This window comes from Sander vitreus, chromosome 22 (assembly GCF_031162955.1).
Source record: "Sander vitreus isolate 19-12246 chromosome 22, sanVit1, whole genome shotgun sequence".
In the NCBI taxonomy this organism is placed as follows: domain Eukaryota; kingdom Metazoa; phylum Chordata; class Actinopteri; order Perciformes; family Percidae; genus Sander; species Sander vitreus.
The window spans coordinates 5,097,881-5,117,947 of record NC_135876.1 but is presented as its reverse complement, the minus strand read 5'-3'; the positions used below and the strand labels follow the sequence as shown (position 1 = coordinate 5,117,947).

Genomic DNA, 20,067 nt, shown 5'->3' with positions numbered 1-20,067 from the left:
ACTGAATATTGGTAAAGATCCGTCATTAATATTCCTACGGACCAAAGCGGTGTCCCAAACACTGAAGGTTGTAAACAGTATTGTGTGCTCCATGGCATTGTGCAGCACTACACTGTGACTTTAATTGGCTCAGCATACATTGGGTTTGTGTATGAAGCAATTTTACTCAGACGCTCAAAAGCTGGCAGTGGCGTAAAATGCAAAAAGCTTGGAAAAATGACAATTTATGTAATTGATAAAAGGTGTGAGAACAAGTAGATAGATCAGACAGACTGTCAGGAGAGCCAGGCCCTCAGAGACTGATTAGAAAATAGGCAACTACTAGAAGAGAGAGGAGCAAGACATCAAAAGGAATAGATTGTGTCAGTTGGCAGGGTGGGAAACGCATCCACAAAATGTACTTCTTGTCCTGTAAATTAGTACCATCAGAGGGCTCAATCTGGCTTATAAGAGCGAGTTTTCAAGTGGCTCCAAAATGAGTTTTGGCTTCTTTCCCACCCTGGGACTGAAGATGGTTTCAGAAGTGAGCAGAGCAGACAGAACAGAGAAGAAGAGAGACAGAGGTGAATGCAGAGCTACAGAATAGTTTTATTAAGCATGCTACAGACGTAATGCAGAATACATGAGAGAGACCATGAGAGGGAAAACTCAAAAAGCAGGAAACCAAGGCGCACCTCTCCTTGTTAGAAAATAATTCATCCTTTAATTGTGCCTCTTCAGAACTATACCAAATCCTTACATTTTGAGCTGTATAAAAATCAGACTTTGAAGAAAAAAATACACATTACTATTTTTATTTCTGAGCAAGAGGTCCTGTTGGGTCGTTAAAGGAATTAACTCACCACTTATAATTCTGGCCGTCAGTGTGTTCTAATGCTTTTAGTTCAAATGAATTCAAGGAACACTAAAAGGCACAGAAACTTTGGTCCAACTGAGTAGCCCTCTCTAGTAAACGGTCACTTAACAATAAAATCACAGTGGACTCCTCTTCTAACTGCTTCCACAGCATGCAACACTTTCTGATGGGAGATCCTATCATAACTAAAAAATGCTTAGAAAACCATTGTCACTGACGATTACACCTCACTGCCAAGAAGAAAAGCATGGAAGGCTTCAAAACACAGATAAAGAAATCACACCGTGATATGTGGTGTTATGTGAATTCAAAACTGGGGAGAACAGTCTCTCACTGAGTGTACTCGTGGAATAATGGAATTCAAGTGAAGCTGCCAGGCACAGGATGCTGGAAAACTCTTATTCTCTTCTGTTGATAAACTAAAAGGGAAACTGTAACAATGTCTAGAGGATGACAACACAGCTTGCACTCTCACTAACCCCCAAAAATATCCAATACCAATGTGCCTCAGAAGCATAGCAGAGTAAAGAGTGACCATGTCCAGCTGTAGAAATGGTTGATATTGTCAAGTAAGGCACATAAGTACTGTATCTTTCCAACTAAATAAAGAATTAAACACTGATCTACATCAAACTATCTTCCAGGGGGACAATCAATCATGTAATATTGTGTTTGACATAAAAATACAGAGGTACAGTTAAGAATAGCTGGGAGGATCCAGTATCTGAAACATACTCAATTCTTCTCTTTAAAAAAAGGATGCAAGTCAAAAATGTCAGTCTCTCTCTAGGAATGACAGGATCAACAAAACCCCAACAACAAAACTGCCCCCCACCCGCCCCCCCAGTGTCCAGACACAGTCTGTAAGGTTTCTGACACGCTGTGTGTCAGATCTTTAGATGGTGGACTTGGAGAAGGAGACTCTCAGGTGCTGACTGCCTCCCATGTTGTAGTTGTGCAGGTCAATCAGGGCCTGGATGGCCTCCTCCACTGTTGACATCTGGATCAGAGCCATTTTGCGATCCCTAAAACAAATATGACACCGCAGTAAGTACCAGTGCACAAACGCTGAACCACAGCGAGAATCATTCATTGTTCAAAGATGGAGCCCATCCTGGATCCTTCAGTGGGATAGGTCTACTTACTGGAAAAACTTGAATGCTTTCACAGTGCCTCCAGCGTTGGAGAAGAGCAGCCGCAGGTCATCCTCCGTCACATCTTGTCTGTTGAAATAAAGGCCAAAAGTCAGAGTAATAAGGACTCGGTTTTTTTTAGCACGAAGTAGCTCTAATGAAGAGTTCTAATGAGCATCACAAGGACAATGTTTCTAATGTTTGTGTGTGCCCCATGTGGGCACCTTGAGTCAGTCGTGAGTCCTTGGCAGCGGCCCTTTGCTACCTGACACTTAGTATTTCTTGCTATGGTCTTTTTCACGTTGGCATGTCATATCAGGGGAAAAGTGTAAGTGATAACTATTTTTTATTTATTTTAATTTACATAGGTGAACTAGTTCCAGGGTTCCTACTGTTGTGCATTCTGGCTCTCTGGGACACTCCATGGACCTGAGCCATCATTTACGTTGTCTGCTGTGAAAAGGTCTATACAGTGCTGAGATTGAGAGTGCAGTCAAATGTGATTAAAAAAGAACTACAGTGATTCCCAGTGGAATTCAAGGGATGTTGGAGACAGAGCACTGTCCAGTATCTAACAGAACCGATTGGCCTGGTACTTACGGGACGTTGGAGAGGTGAAGGGTGGCAGATGGCGGGAAGATGTTCTGGAAATTCTTGGAGCCAGGTTTCTTGAAGCGGTGAAGTGGGGAGTTGGCGTAGTCCTTGGTCAGGCCCTGGTCGTCTAGGCCGTCACGGGGCAGCGCCACCGTCTGGTGCTTGGACAGCGTCACCCGGATGATCTTCCCGTACATCTTTTGGCCATTCAGGTGGCTCATTGCTGTGGCCGCGGCAAAAGAGAGGACGGTCAGTGGTGAAATTGCTACAGCCTGTGTTGTGGTATTCACTGGCTGTACTAACTGAACCCAATTCAAAGAAAGCATGTAAATCACTACACAACTGTGTAGTGTAAACAAATCCATATGCATAAAAGGGTTAAAAGTGAACGTCTTTGTATGCAGTCACACTGAGTGATGAGTGTCAACTACTAACGGCAGCAGTGAACTGACCATGCTCAAAAACATGCTCCAAAACTCTGTTTTCCAACATACTGAAGGACAGCTCTGTCTCTTAAGGGTTCCTTCCACATCGTCCATTTCAAATTGCCAGACTTCTCGGTAGATTATTCAGACAATATTTGACATACGAGGACAAATAGCTAGAGGTTATGTTTTCGGTTTGGTTTGTCAGCAGGGCTACACAAAAACTACTGGCCCGATTGTCATGAAACGTGGTTAAAGGGTGCAGCATGGGCCAAGGAAAAAACCGTTACATTTTGGAGCAGACACTCAAATTATTTTTCACTTTCCTGAACATTGCGAGACAGGGAATAGCCTTGGCGGAGGTCTGTGCTGCAGTCGGCCTTGGTTTCTCTCAGACCGCAGTGCCTTTGCCCTTGCATATGTCTTACAATTGCTGCCTTCTTTTGAGATGTCCAACGATTTTACAGACAGAATAATCATTAAGTAATGCAAAGTAACCCAAAAATGTAGGTATTATCACAAAGTGTGAACTACAGTGATACAGAGCACCTCTGAGGTTGGCTTCTAAGTAAATTACGTAGGTAGATTAGATATTAATCAAAATATTTGTCAGAGACGACGCAACGGGGTGTACTTTCTTGACTGTCTCGTTTCATCCATTTAGAAAACTTGAAAATGGTGTTGGTTAGTCTAATATGACGTCCAACATCTGTAATAACATTATTTAACATTTTTTAGTGGCACTCAGTATGGTTTATGCCTCCCAACACGATGATCCATGAGGGACTGAGTTGGAGCTTGTGACGTCTGCTCACCTAGCTGGGCCTGGTTGCCATCGGACATCTGAATGAGAGCGCTGTCCTTCTTATTGTAAAGGATCTTCACCCTCTGGACATCGCCGTACACTCCTGCATTAGAGCCACAGGCGGGCACGAGGAGAAGCGGTGAGGTGGAGAGAAAGCAGACAGTTAGAAAAACACTGAAAGTTAGCATCGGAGACAAGGACATTTAAAAGACAAGAAACACAGAAGAGAGACTAGCAGAGTACACACAAGAACTTCACAGTAGAGTGAGAGGTGTGTAGAGAGAACAGGTAAAGAGAAGAGACACCCTCGAAACAGATAAGTTATCAAGCTGGCTAGAACAGCATGCAAAAATAATCACTTAAGCGTGCATTAACAGATTACGAAGTAGCAGATTTTAGGGCAAAAGTAATCAACGTTAACCCAAACCAATAAACAGGGGGCCAAAATGTATTACAAATTACCAAGCAAGCTACTGTGCGCAAATAAATATACATAAGCTTGTAATAATAATAATAATACTAATAATGACAAATGTCTCAAATAAAGAATGAAATAGAACAAAAAGAGGGAGAGAGAGAGAGAACGAGAGAGAGAGAGAGAGAACGAGAGAGAGAACGAGAGAGAGAGAGAACGAGAGAGAGAGAGAACGAGAGAGAGAGAACGAGAGAGAGAGAGAGAGAGAGAGAGAGCTAACGATAACATACCGAAGAGGGTAAACAGACTTTGGGGCGTAACCATCTTTAGAGGGAGAGAAGAGCAACAAGCAGCGTGAGACAGGTAGAGAGGTAGAAGAGTCGGAGCGGAGCGGAGGTAGAGATGGACAGATCGATCCAGAACGGAGGTAGGTAGGAGGAATGGTGGTTTTTGTTTTCCCCCCGGAGAGTGATGGAGGTGGTGGGTCATGTAGGAGGGGAACAGGCGGCGAGAGAGAAGTCATGGAGGAGGAGGGGGGGGGGGGGGGGGGGTGGGTGTGTTAATGTGGGAGGAGGTGGAGCAATAGGAAGGGGTGATTAAAAGTCCCGCACCCGCACATGGAGTGGGGGGCAGAATGAATGGAGGAGAGGAAGGGGGGGGGGTAGAGAGGGAGGGATGGGGGGGGGAGTGAATAGGGAAGCAAATGCAAATTGGGGGGAGGGGGAATACAAAAAAATAAAAAAGTGAGGAGGGGGGGAAGGGACAAAAAATAAAATATAGGTCAGTACACTGGAATAATGCAGGTAGTTTGGTCAGAGATAATGGCTTGGATCAATGTTTTCTTTAGTCAAAATACAGCAAATAGCTTCACCCTGGACAAGCATGAGGTAAAGTTACATTCATGTCAAAATCATAATAAAATCAGCAATATAAAGTCATAACCATGGGATAAACAACAACATGCAGCAGGTCGGAAATCTGAAGATGTACAATCTTTCAGCGAGGGAGAGAAGGGTACTACAAGGGTGTGAGAAGCTGAAGGGGGGGGGGGGAAATAGTTAAGAGACCATGCAGTATAATTTGGCATGCAAGAGTTGAAGTGAAGGCCACCTGAGTAAAACATGGCGTTCACACAAGTCTGAGAGGCTAAAAGAAGGATTAAGCACAGTATCTTAACATCAGGTGTTTGAGTGGTTGAGATACTGTCAGAAGCTCATTCACAGCCAGAGAAAAACAGACGATGATGAGGAAAGAGACAAGAGACATTAGGTGAGACAAATTAGATGCTGCTTAGGTCACAGTTAAAAAGGCAAAACGCAGAGGAAGAGGGAGAAAAGTCAGTGAGCGAGCGTTTCAGAGAGGCAGGTATTTGTTCCCAGGACTGAGACACAGCTTAGGAGACCACAGAATGATTTCATATGAGCTTTCATATGAGCTGAGGAGAGGTGAGCAGAGCTTAGAGAGAAAAACAGAGAGAGACAGTTAGACAGTTAGCGGAGTTAGATACAGTTTGACAAGAGAAGGGAGGGCAGAACATCAGAGGTGGAAAGAGGGAGGGTTCTGGTGCGGTGACAGAAACAGCAAATCCCCCTCTCTCTTATAGGGACATAAAGCTTGACCACAAGTTTTTAAAAAATAACAGCAAGGCTCTGGGTGTGTAAAGGACACTAAAGAAGCAAAGAAAAGGTTAGACATTTATATTTTTTTTTAAATACTTCATATCAAAACTAACTCGAATAATAACAAGAGGTCCAGTGCATCTATTCTGAAGAGGTTTGGACTCTCTGAGCCAGATGTACAGACATTTGCGAATGTAGCGTTATCAGCGCCATGTCCAACCCGCAGAAAGCGCACGCTGTGATACACGCTGTGTTTACCAAACCTGCAGTTCAGCAGGTAATCAGTGCCTTTCTCCGCCCACTATACCGTAAATTGTGCTGCCCACTATACCGTAAATTGTGCTGCCCACTATACCGTAAATTGTGCTGTAGCAAAGCGTTAAGTACTGGTGCTATGATACGGCTGAGTGCAGACTGCGACATTCCCACTGCTGATGCTACGACTGTTTAAAATGATCCTGGTGCCAATATTTGTAATGTAGCGAGGAGTTTAACAACTGCTGGAACGGAATGTGAACGCTTAGTCGGAGATTTAATATCATCTTTGATTTCTTCCAGTAATATTGCATGGCTGCTTAATCTGGAACGCTTGATGATTTTGTGTTCACTCAACTGAAAAAGTGTGATCCTTGTGGCAAAAATCCTTTCAGCTTGTCTCCTTGGCCTATGTCTTCGTCTTGCTCGGATTACTGCTGCCATTTCACCTGGAGGCATATGCGAGGAAACCCGCTTGTGGCCGGTTTACACCTGCTTTTAAGAGGCAGACAATTTTCACCGCAAAATAGAGGCGCGCTTTCACGGGCGTTTTTGTACATACTGCGGAATACATAATTAGGCGCACTTTACGTTTCCCCTCAAATCTCTTTATGGGAAACTCCCACTTTCCCCTTCACCCTCCCATGAATGCATATGCATGACATGGAAAAGCGCAATTGGCCATTTTCCGTCCCCGCGACAGGCAGTCTGCTCTTTTACCTCAGTGCGGCCCGTTTGTACATACCTCACCATGCTTTTACGCGCACGTTGCCAAACAAATACGCCTGAAGTGGGCGCAAAAGCATTAGTACATCTGGCTCAGTGTAATGTTGAGTGTCCCCTGGGACAGTTCAGTGATCAGTGTCCATCAGAACAGACATCATCACAGCTCTGAGTGGCTGAACGTTCTATAATATATATCTAATAAATATCTAGAAAAAGATATGGACTACTTTTCCGCCTTATCAGCCCGACTACAGAAAAGCATTCTGTAGAATAAAAAGCTCAAACAAAACCACGCTCGTGTTCTCACAGAAGAGTTCTAAATCTGAGAGTATCTAATATTTGCATGAAAATAGAATTGACCAAGATCACAGCAATGTTGCCGCTAAATACACCACATTATGTAACGTAAACATCCCAGCATGGACCTTCTTAAGGTCTCCGCTATGACAGACTCAAGACATGACAAAAGTAGCACGGGGAAACTACTGGCCCTAACCAGCAAAAAACAAAACTACAGAGGGATGAAGTTGGGGGGTAGATGGTCCATCTGACAGGTGTGTGTGTGTGCAGGTGTGTTACTAACCTCCTCGTTGAGGTTGCTGACCAGCAGGACTCCGCTGGAGCCCGTCTGTCCAGCGAGGGCCACCCTCCCTGCAGCAGCAGCCGCCGCAGCCGCCGCGCTCAGAGGGTTCAGCGCTCCTGTCAGGAAGCAGACCAGGCAATCATGGAATGGAGAGCAGCACTTCCACTAAACCATAGCATAACAACACCAAGCAGGGTATGGACGCAAGCCATAAACCAGCCAAAATGACTGATAAACAGCCACCACTCAGCTTTGATTAATTCACACAGCTTTTACAAATTATTCAACCTGATAAAAATGTTCCATGAGACTAAATTAAAACAGTTGGTACAAACATCAACAACAGGACAAAAGGAAGAAAAAGAAAAGTGTGATGTACCTGGGATCTTACCGAGGAGGGAGTTGGAGTCTTTGCTGAAGGCAGCGGCCACCGAGGGGTCGATGCTGGGCTGGCCGTCACCAGCGGGCAGCTCGGGCCGCGTGTAGTCGCGACTCTTATCGTTGTTGTACTTGACATTCAGGTTGACCAGCTTGGAGAAGTCGATACGCAGCGTGCAACATGAGTTGTAGATGTTCTGGCCATCCAGTGCCTGGCAGGAGAAAAAGAGTCATCATATACGTGCAACTATTAAATGTGGCATTGCAAAGCACTAACACATTAATACTAGAGCTGCAGGTAAACAAGCTCTTACCAGTTTGGCCTGCTGTGCATTGACAGGATCACTGAACTGCAGAAGGGCCTGGAACTGATTATTCTTGGTGAATGTGATTATCTTCATGACTGTGCCAAACTTGGAGAAAATCTGCAAACAAATCAAACAATACAAGAGTGAGTATTATGTCACAAGCGAACTGAACCGTTCCTGTGTGGGCTGCATACCTGTTGCAGCACATCCAGCGTTACAGGGTAGAACATGTTGTCGATGATGATCCGCAGCACAGGACTGGAGGCTGCAGCCAGAGCCTCCTGTACGTCTGAGCTGGGTGAGCCGCCGGACTGGACCGCCGACACTGCCTGAAGCACCGCCTGGGTCCGCTACGGACAAACACAAGCTGTCAGTCACTCGCTTTAACAATGGTGCTCAATAGAAAACATGGTTAAATAATAATTTAAAAGAAATCTCTCTCTCTCTCTCACACACACACACACACAACGGTTGAACATCATTATCTTCATATGTTTTTCACCTCCAGTTACTTCAGAACATCAAGTATTAAGACAAAAAGCTCTTCTTCTCAACCAATTACAGATGAGGCACAGGAGCTGTAGCTGATGAATGATGAAACAATGGTTGTGGTGTTTGGTTTGTTAGTCTGGCTCTACCAACCTGATTGCCAGCATCAGTTTTGAGTTCTTTGTGATTGGAGTACTGAATAAAGACAGGGACATTGCGGATATGAGGAGTTACAGTGGAGTAGTAGTTAACCATAGTGATGGCCGTCTCCTCCGTCCCCATCTCCAAGAACGCCTGGAAGAAGAGAAAAGAAGAACTAGAAGTAATTATGTGCTACTTAGTTTCCACTAAATTTGGACAAACCTTCCACCCATTTTCATTGAACTATGCAAAGTTATTTCCGATATCCTGCAAGTAACAGACAAATAAATGAACAGGCCGGACTAAAGAACCTCTGTCCTCTAGACCAAAACAGATGAAGTTGTGTGAACATCGAGGGGTGTCGATCAATCGAGAATAGGCGACACACTGACATCCGTACTGCGAGGAGAACAATGCAGCTGTGCTTGACAGAAATCTCAGGCCCAAATGCCAAATATCTCCTACGGCCCTCGTCAGCAGACACACAATAGGCTTTTGGTCCGGTTCGTATGGAGCTGTGGGCATGTTTCAGATGCGGTTCAAGATCGCAAGACCCAATGAGTCCAAAGTCCTCATGTGATACAGTCAGATGTTAGCAGACACTGTCCCCCAGAGAAGAAAAACACATCTAAAACTGAAGCCCAACCGAATTAAGTCGGTACTTCCAAGGAGTGAATCACATAAATCAATCCGCGCCAAATTTCGGTACCTAATTTTTTATATATATTCGCTGCGATATGATATTAATGGCGAGGCGAAATTGACATTACACTTCCTCTGAGACAAGCAGGCACAACAGACTTCTCTATGCTCTAGTCACTGACTAGCAGGCTGGAGGTTGTAGGGCAAAGCAAGGCAACTTCATGTCTGTAGCACATTTCAGCAACAAGGCAATTCAATGTGCTTTACATAAAACAAAGAGCAATTAAAAAAGGTCATGGAAATAAAACATGCTAAAAAATAAGATACAAATACAAGAATAAAAGTTACAGTGCAGCGTAAGAAATTAATAATATTAGATTGAATAGGTTGCAGGGACAGGTTGGGGAGGAGAGAGGGAGGTGTGCTATTTTTTGTTTATTTTATTTTCAGTGTAAAATGTTATAAAGAAATAAAATGGTCTAAGTAAACAGGATGAATAGGTTTGGAATTATTTTTACAACTGACATTTGTTTTTATTACGAGGGAAAGTACTGTTGTGTAGCGGAACCGGATTTCAGGTACCGGTAAAAATGTGAACGGTATCCAACCCTAACACTTATGTGGTTCTTACAAATACACCATGTCCACGGCGTCCTCCACTCACCTGGTTCTTCCCCTTCAGTGTGAGGATATTGGTAACTTTGCCAAAAGGCAAGCCGAGGGCGATGACTTCGGTCTCTGAGGCCTCGTTGGGCAGTTTCCTGATGTGGAGCACACGAGATGGTGGGGCCTCCTCCACCCTCAGCTTTTTACTGTCACTGCCATTGGAAGCCCCGTCTGCAAGTGTAGCATACACATCCATTACCTGGGCCAATCGATGCAATGGTATTCTGTATTTTTGTCACCGTCAACACATCTCAAGAAAAGGTAAGTAGCAACAATGTGTCAGTCTGTCCCTTAAGCCCATTGGTTCCTACCGAAGAGATCATTCTTTGAAACCGTGTCATTATTATAAACTACTAAAAGCTCAGTCATTTCCTAAAACAGCTGGCCACTGTCATTTTTAGCAAATGTTTCTCAAACAGGACAAAATGGTACATTTGTTGGGGACTATTTATATTTTCAGATGACTTTTTCTGATACATCAGGCTGGGATACACACAGTAATTGTTAGAAAGATCATTTCATTAGCCTAGAAATCTAGACGCACCCTCTCGGCAGCAAATTTAATTTGCAGCCAGAGTCAGTCTAGCAACTCTCCGTTGGCTTGCGAGCTGGAAAAACCAAACTCTAGTCAGGCCAATCACATCGTGTCTTCTGGAAGACTTGGAGTTAAGCTTTTCTTTGAGAAAAAAAAAAACAAAGAACGGCACTGAAATAATTCTTAAAAAAGGAAGATGTGTTCGGAGTTTTGCCGACCGGATACGGCAAAAGTTTAATCTATCAACTAGCTCCGCTACCTTCTTCGTTGCTCTGCCTGTTTGTAGCGCTATCCTATTGCGTGCAGAGGGAATTTGAAAGACAACCGTTTATCCCGATGTGGGTCTGGCTATCATTTCATAGTTTGGGTCTGCACATCAGATTTGTTCTGAAAAGAAAATGATTTTGAGAAGGTACACAGTAGCCTGTGCCAGTCAAACTACCCCAAGATGAATAATAATTTAATAATTCCGTTTTGTAGCACAACACCCGACTAGGCTGGGACCCTGAAATGAAAGAACTGTCAATCCTCAGGTGCCTAAATAAAGGCAGTCTGAGAATCATCTCAGGGCACATTGGGGCGGGGTGACATTAGCTTGGAAGGGGGGCGTTGTGTAGCAATGGTAGATTAGGACTTTGATTAAAGACACTAGATGTTGTTTAATAGGCAAACTTTGTCCGTCTTTTCTTTGTAGTGCCATTACCAGCTCTTGCTTAGTTCTGCTGCCGATAGCAGGAGGAGGAATTAAAATGCAGAGGTATCCACCATGTCTCCTTCAGTCACATGTTGTGGTGTGTGGGTGCCCTCCTACAGAGGAGCGTGATGTTATTCACACACCAAACAGCTCCCATGGGGTTCAACGCAGCCCGTTTCACTTTTCAAACACCATTTAACTCCTTTTAATGCCGTCTGTCACTACCGATCAAATGGTTGTCTGCAATCCCCCCACCCCGCCCCTGTCCAAGGGTGGTGGGAACAAACTCACCACTGATACTGCTCATGCCCGAGTTGGGACTGTTGTACATACTCAGCTCGTCTGATCCTCTCTGCAGAAAGAAAAACATAGACAAACAGTCAGGAACAGTTGTGAAATAATGGGGGAAACTAGGAAACTATTTCCATTTTCCAGACAGGCCCTCAAAGGCAACAATAAGGCAGACGTCTCTGAAGACAGTTTAAAGGAACAAAAAGGGGTAGGTGGAAAGGGACATAAAACAGAAGAAGAGTGGTCTGCTCCTCCTCTTCTGGTGTGGGTTTAATCTTGCTGAATTTAAGATGTCAAGACTTGTCATTTCATCCTGAGCTGTGCTCGGTCCCAGAAGGCTTGCTGGGGCGGTTGCTCTTAAACCTGACTGATGGGATGAAGCAGAACCTGGCTGGGGACCCATTACACACACAACGCTATAATAGCTTCACACAGCCCTCGTGGTTTCTGTCCAACTACATTTGAACCAATTGTTCTTTTGTCACTAACATTCTTTATGGTAACGATAAACTAGATTTTGCAGGCTCTGCTACGGCGACAGGACACAAATAAATTGGAAGGGTAATAAAGTTGTCCGACTTGGGCCAGAATGTGAGCACACAGTGCACGAGCTACAAGAATCCAAGAAAAGATTTCTGTCCCAACAGCTGGCGCCCCTCTGTTCTGTCCTCGACACTGAAATATTGATGAAATAAACAGGATGACAAAGACCCAACATATTAGAGTTTTATGACTGTTCCATTTCCTTTCCAGAGAGGACTTTAACTTTGTTTTGTGCAGACGGAAACGCAGCAGGCACTCAACAAATCAGGTTAGGCAGCCACAACAATGCGCTTACCCTAAGAAATGTTTGCGTTTTGGTGATCAGCTGGGACACAAGCCTGAGCCGTTTCATTAAAGCCATTCTAATGCTATCAAAATTCAAAACGAATGTGTTTGGTGAAAGATACAAAACTAAAATGAGGTAAGGGGACCCGGAAGGAAATGTGACTAATTTTATTACGCAAATATTACACACTATACCAAAGCCTTATGGAGCATTTTGAGATTAGAAGACAAGAGAACATCTTGTTTTGATAAACAAATACGTTTTACTGCATTTTGATTCTTTTAATCACAATGTCTAACAACAGGTAAGATGGACCACAGGATTAAGTGGCACTTCTCCTTACTTATCCTGGAGGTAAATTCAATACCATTTTTAATACCTTCTCAATATTTTTTTAAAACCAACATGCCATTGAGTTGCAGGTTTATACGTATACTACGTTTCTACCGTAGTCGATGCGGTAGCCGTAACGTTGGTTTGGACGGTGACACTGGTTTGCGGTGGTGTCGGCCTAACGGTAGCATCAGCACAGAAACTGGAGATTGATTAGGGCTGTTTTGCAGTCGCTGCAGCAGAGCACGCCAATGTGACGTCAAAATGACGTAGACCGCGCTGGCGCGCCAGGATTTTGAGGGCGCGAGCAGAGGGCACGCACCACCCTATTTTTTTTCAGCGGCGCGCGACAAAGCAGAAACAAGAAGCATGGACGAGTTTGCGGACAACCGGATGCCAGGACTCTCAGAGTGACTGCAAGTCTCTCTTGTAAACTTACTGAGTTAAGATGAGTTCTTTTATGGTTAATGATCCGACAAAATCGAAGCATTGACGTCAATGCTGCTGCCAGTTCTGACATTGTTTACCTTTTTCTTCTAGTCCGTAGAAATAGCAAAGTCGGTAGCCTTTGCTCATTTGCGCCACCTCTGTTCAGGACTGCAACTAGTGTTGCGACCACCACGCGCGAGTATAAATAGTTACGGCGCTCCCATGACGTCACATTTGCGTGTAACAGGTCGGCTGCGCACGTTTAACTGTTCTCTGCGTTAAAATTCCAGATTTATGGCTGGTACATTGCATAAGCAACTGAAGAGTGTCCAAGTTATACTGATGTTTTTTTGGTTTTTTTTTTACAAACCGAACAGTAAGTCTGCCGGTCTTTCTCCTCTACAGGCCTGAGCCAGTCTTTAAACGCCGGGTCCTCTAGCCATTTATCGGAAAATGTGCATTTGCCCATGTTTGTCTCGGCAGCCTAGCTGTCAGAGCGGTTAAGGAGCTTGACGTTCAGCAGCCACTAGTCATCCAGTTTCCAGACCCAACGTCTTGATGTGGGTCTGGCTTGTCAGGCTAAGATAGGCCATCAGCCAATGCGGGATAGGATATAATATCACACGAAATTTACAAGATCAACTTAAACAGAGATAATAAAACAAATGGACAACTCATAGTTTGCAAAAAAATACAAAAAATGAATACCTTTTAATGGCCTTGATTTACTACCTTGTAATACTTTTTAAAACCCTGCAGACACCCTGTACATACAGTCTATGATAAAAGTAAAAAGTGTAAGCATCAGAACATGCTTAAAAAGCAAAAGTGCTCATCATGCAGATTGGCCCATTTCAGAATAGTAAATATATGTATTAGGATTATAATTATTGATGCATTAATGTCTGTTGCTTTTAAGTTGAAGCTGGTAAAAGGTGGAGCTCATTTTAATTTTAATGACTTATGGTTCAGCTAACATTACATATCAGGACGGTGGCGTTAAACGTTGTTCTGTTGTGATCCAACTCTCGCATTAAATCACTTCAGCCTGAGCACATAAAGGGCTGCACTGCAGCCTCCCAACAAGACTAACAACACAAAGCAGTTTTTATATATATATACACACACACATATATATATATACACATATATATATATACACATATATATATATGTGTATATATATATACATATACACATATATACACACATATATATATATATACACACATATATATATATATATATATATATATACACACACATATATATATATATATATATATACATACATATATATATACATACATATACATACATATATATATACATACATATACATACATACATATATATACATACATATACATACATATATATATACATACATATACATACATATATATATATATATACACATATACACATACATATACATACACATATACACATATATATACATACACATATATATACATATACACATACATATACACATACATATACATATATATATATATATATATATATAGCCCCTTGGAAATCGACAATGAACTAAAAGGTTCCACACTGACTCGCATTTGTGAATTGGTCTGGCAGTGTCAGACTACAGGTATGTAGGAATATTTGAAAAAACAAGCAGAAAATTCAGTTTCTCGACATCCGTCTCTCTAATCTCGAGCGGTTTGTTTTTTGTTGTGTATGTTGTGTGTTTCGGGCCTGTGTGTAATTTGTGTAATTGTAACAACAGAGGAGGAAAAAATTAATTTCTCCTTGTGGGATTAATTAAGTATGTCTTCTTCTTGTTCAACAGCAGCAGCATACAAGTTATAAGAATGTGCATGTTCCTTGTTAATGCAGCAAAAAACACACATACAGCATCCAAGGCAGGCACACATGATGTGTGTAGTGAACACTAAGCAAAGATTAAAGCAGAAAACCCACCTTCACTCCAACTGCAACATCGCTGATGCTGAAAGAGAAGAAAAAAAATTTCAAAATGAAGGAAAACAATATAGAAAAACAAGATACTGTCAGATACACAACTTGTTACAGGTCTATAACCAAGTCTAAATTGCTGGCTGACAATTGTATTTTCTAGTGTTGTAGTACTGGAGACCGGTCTTAGTCTCGTCTCAGATGAAGAGGACTGGGGATTTTATTTCAAGACCACAACTGCAGGGATATCACTAATTTGCCTGTGTATTTATTTGTAAGGGTGTCACGATTTCGATTTGAAAACGAAATTGACCGAAATTAAGTCACAATCTCGAATTAAAAAATGGAATCGTCGATGCTGCCACGCCCCCATGTCACGTCCGGTGACACACAAAAACATGTGTTGCGTGCTGAAGTGCTGCAAGTCAACCTCCTCTAACTTAGCTACAGCCAGTAAAAAGTTAGCATGGCAACTGCAGATGCAGGAGACCCATCGACAGAACTTGATCCCCCCTCCTCTTTCACTGAAGTATACTGGAAGTATTTGACAATATTCGCGTTGTCGACAAAAAGGCCACAGTTCGCAAGCTCTGCTATGTGTGTGTACCATATTCTGTGTTTACCATTGCACATTAGCCTAGCAGCTAGCAGAGTTTCCTTCTGCTTATAGCTTAATCCCGACAAAAATGCACGGTTGAATTTCAGCCTGCACGTTTTGTAGCCTAAACAGAGCAGCTTATATTGGTTCTATTAGAGAGAGCAACAAGTTAGCAGACTGCTGAGTCGCCCTCTCTGCTGTCTGTCTGCTCAGCTGCTAAGACCGCTGGTGTTTTAAGCCCCCAACTAAAGCCCTGTTTACACGATGACGCTCGCGGGTGAAAACGAAAAAATATTTTATTGGATGTGCCTTTCGTTTATACGGCGACGGCAATTTGGGGCTTAAAAATGCAAAAAAAAGTGAAACCACCCTCCAGAGAGGAAATCTTAAAAATGCTCCACCGTCGCATTACCGTCTAAAGGGTAAAACCGCAAAAGTCTGAAGACGGCGCTGTGGAGAGAGATGAGAAAAAGGCGTCCAGGTAGTCTGTTGTTACGGAGTAGGCTACAGAAATGATCGGCTCCTGTTATCTAAACGATTTTCAATGTAATGGCTCAATATTTAAATGCTTTCGACAATGTGGATGAGGTTGTTATAGTTTGATGACCATATGTAGGCTATTCATTTGAGCCAGAGTAGGCTACAACGTTGCGGATGAAGAGAAAGAGAGAAAGCGAGTGCCAGCGGGCAGAGGAGGGTCTGCTTCAGCCTCCTCTGCCCGCTGGCCGCTGCACCTAAAGGACTGCGAGGCTCAGGATATTGGTAGTGCTCCCGTGGGTGCTGTGCTGTGGTTTATCACGGTCGACTGTGCCGGTCATCAGACAAACATGCAACTCCACCTCCTTGTCTTTCCAGACAAGGTTTTGTTGTTCGCTTCGACATGTTTTGGTTTCGCCCTACTAAGGAGAGAAGTAGAACGTAGGCGCGGCCTTGGTGGCGTTGTGTGGCAGTGCCACCTAGCTGCCTGGCGTGCATACTACATTGAATTTCACACACTTGCGTCACCATATGCACGCAGATTTCCCCCCCAAAACTCGCGTCTAAACGCGGAATAAAAAGTGAGAACGCAACGCCAGTTTTGCGTTTTCTCTTCAGATCGTTCCGTCTAAACATAGCCTAAGCCTTCAAGGCAGCGCTGCGACCGCCGTCTTCAAGGCACCGAACCATTGCCTTCCAGGCAGCGCTGCCTGGAAGACGACGTTGGGGGCTTAAAACACCAAACACCGCTGTGGTGCGAAGAGTCTGCTCTCAGCATTGTTGGCAAACTTTTTTTTTCTTTTTACTTTGACAAATTGTCAAGTCTCCAACTGACTGAAGATATAAGTCATTGTTACATTACGTTGTTAATAAACGTTTTAAATTTGACAATGCAATGTGGTACATTGCGAACAAAGGTCAGATATTATATTGCATAAAAGTCTAGTCTAACAATGACATCACAACCTGTGTTAATAAAAAAAAAAAAAAAAGTAAAAATCGAGAAATGATTTGAATCGTGACCTTAGAATCGAAAATGTAATCGAATCGAGGATTTGGAGAATAGTGACACCCCTATTTATTTGTTAACATCATTACTGTGAGTGGATGTAAAAGTTCCTGTTTCAAATGCAACCAATAACTCGACTCATTCTAGTCAGAAATGTGTTACTGGTAACCCCCGTTCCCCGCCCTTTTAACACACAAACCCAAAGTGAAATTAGGTGACAGGAGAAGCAGCTCTGGCTGTCTGGGAGATGTCAGCCAAATCCTCAGTAATAACATTTTATTCATTACATTTTATGTATTATATATATTTTTTTAAAGAGTTTATTTGCTAAACAACATCTAAAAGAAAACACACAGCAGTGTGTAAATTCTGCAATATAACGCTAACCGACATATCTGGGACTATTAGCTAGTTGTGTATATACTGTATGTTTCAGTTACTTGGTCTTGTCTCCGTCTCAAACCCTCAAAGTCTCGGTCTCAATACACTATGTTCTTGGTAATGACTTGGTCTCGGTTTAGGTGGTCTTCACTACGGGAGCGTGCCTATGTTCCCACAGTCCTATGTTCCCACATTTCTAAGATTATTTTTTTTCCCCAGTGAATTTTTTCAAAATTAGGCCTTATGTTCCCACATTTCAGATTTTATCCCCCTAACGGTAACCCTAAAAAATGTTGTGGGATGATAGGGCTTAAATTGAACGGAAATGTAGGAACACAAGACCTAATTTTAAAAATGTCCTAGAAATGTGGGAACACAGGGCTGACCCCCTTGACTACAACACTGGTATGTTCACGTTTAACAAATGGCAAAGTAGTGTGGCATCTTAACAGATCTTTGTTACAGTAAGTCATAGAAATGTTATGAACGAACACCAGTTACTTCAGTCCACCTACAAGCCCAACTCCCACTGCGACCAAAGCTGTTCAGTTATTTGTTGTCTGCAGATTGAAAACCTACTGATACATTCCCAGGCCTTCATTCTGAAGAGAGACTGCCTCCTGATACCAATGCATGTTAGTTCACACTTCCCCCTCCCAACATGTAGGTTGAAACCGCATTATGTTTGTGTATACATATATGTCCGTACAACGACATCAACACGATCTGGCCCCATGCTGTCCTAATCTACAAGTGTTGAGGTCACGCTCCATGGTCCACCCCCGGACTCTGACTGACACACCCGACTACACTTCATGTAACCTAGCTACATCGAACATACACTTTATAGAAAGTGCAACGTTAACACTGCTGCAGTCACGTATATCAACGGTGTTTATCATTTAGCTCCTTGCAGCTTTGCTACATCATACAAGTGTCTGATGTAAAAAAGCAGCATGCAGTGACAAGGAGATCCTGTAGAGTCAGCTAAGACAGTTAGCTTCAACACAAAGGACCGACGTTACTGGAACGTTAGGCTACGTTAGTTAGCATGGCGGTGGCTAAACTCCACTAGCTGCTGCAGAATGCTAACGTTACTGTGGAGCACTAACATTATTAACACGTCTACCTGAACATGTTTATCAAAGAGGTAGCAAAGCTGCCGATAAAGCTAAGTTATTAAGGCATGCTAACACGAGACACTTCCTTAATGGCAGAGAGCGCGTGGCTATGGAAACCCGTTAACAGCAGCAGCACGCGACTCCTCCTCGGCTTTTCCTAAACATGACGCATTATTTGACACACTCATGTAACACATTAATATAAGTCAAACGACATGTAGTGATGAAACATTACCCGTCCATGTCTGCAGGTATTTCTCTTTCTTTTCGTCCTGTTGTCTTTCCAGCTTCCACCGACACTGCGCACGCACACATACACACCAGAGTAAAATGGAGGCAAATAGCAAGACGATGCAATGGCGGAAATGGGCGGAAAGTCTCGAAGCTGTTGAGCGCGCTGCCTTCAGCTACAATGACCGAAAACACATGTGTAGATACTATTTAGTCAATGTAACCCGGGACAGCTGATGATAACGATTCTGTAACACTTGTATTCTGACAGGGAGAGAAAATAAATCTGCTGTCAAAAATAGGCCTACAATAAATTGTCAGAAATAAAAGGATGGATTTCGACAATTAGATTTTTTTTTTTGTCCCACACAAAAACAAGGGGAGAGAAACCGAACAACCCAAACAATATGTCACTGTCAATAGACATGTATAGGCCTACTGTTGGCCTGAAAATAAAGAATAAATGGAATAACACATTCTTTGAACGAATTATTGGTTTTTCATTTTATGGAATTGTTACTTTTATGATAAGTTAATGTGACATGTAATTCTCAGATAATCTATAACTGGGGTGGAGCCAGATGTTGTAAACTGTGGTATCTGACGATTTACACTTTGACTTGGGATTTGGTGTGAGGAGATGCGTGAACTTTGCCCCACTTGTGTTGAAGCCATTTGGAGGCTGTTAACATGAACAGATGGCCCCCAGAACAGAGGAGTCCGGTTTTTGGGGTTGTGCCAAAGAAAAGGTATCGATTGGTCAGTTCCCTACTCCAATCATACACTTACACATATCACGCTGTATGTTATTACAATGTAAAGGATATATACTGAATTCACACAAAGAAAGGCAGAGCGACACATTTTGAAGATTGGGTCGGTTGTCTCTCCAGATGTCCATGGAGTCTGTAAATTGATGCTGGAATCTTTGATGTAATAAACCTTTTTATAATCAAGAACAGTGTCAACGAAGTTCCTTCTCCACACATCGGCAACGCAGTCCTGCAACTAAATATACAACAAAACATTGGGGGCTCAGCCCATACCTGGGGGGGGGTTTCCTTGGGCATGCTCCCTCAGGAAGATTCTTTTCCCATTTGCAGCAGCTGTATGCACTATTTTTCAAGCCATTTTCACAATGATGTACATCATTTGTGAAAAACATA

General features: G+C 42.9%; 1 protein-coding gene across 3 annotated transcripts; it reads right to left on the bottom strand.

Moving 5' to 3' along the window:
* Positions 1-832: 832 nt before the first annotated feature.
* LOC144536982 (polypyrimidine tract-binding protein 2-like) lies at positions 833-19,016 on the bottom strand. Of its 3 annotated transcripts, none has more exons than XM_078280358.1 (14): positions 18,906-19,016; positions 15,091-15,118; positions 11,556-11,616; positions 10,034-10,206; positions 8,740-8,880; positions 8,292-8,447; positions 8,104-8,214; positions 7,803-8,001; positions 7,412-7,527; positions 4,519-4,552; positions 3,824-3,916; positions 2,590-2,806; positions 2,002-2,079; positions 833-1,881 (listed from the first exon to the last, which is right to left on the bottom strand). In XM_078280358.1, exons 1-14 carry the CDS (start codon positions 18,983-18,985, stop codon positions 1,752-1,754), a joined length of 1,617 nt encoding a protein of 538 aa, XP_078136484.1. In that variant the 5' UTR covers positions 18,986-19,016; the 3' UTR covers positions 833-1,751. The 3 variants fall into 3 exon arrangements, with proteins under 3 accessions (XP_078136484.1, XP_078136485.1, XP_078136483.1); XM_078280359.1 differs by having other exon boundaries at positions 7,791-8,001; positions 11,598-11,616; XM_078280357.1 differs by having other exon boundaries at positions 7,791-8,001; positions 18,906-19,015.
* Between the last annotated feature and the right edge of the window lie 1,051 nt (positions 19,017-20,067).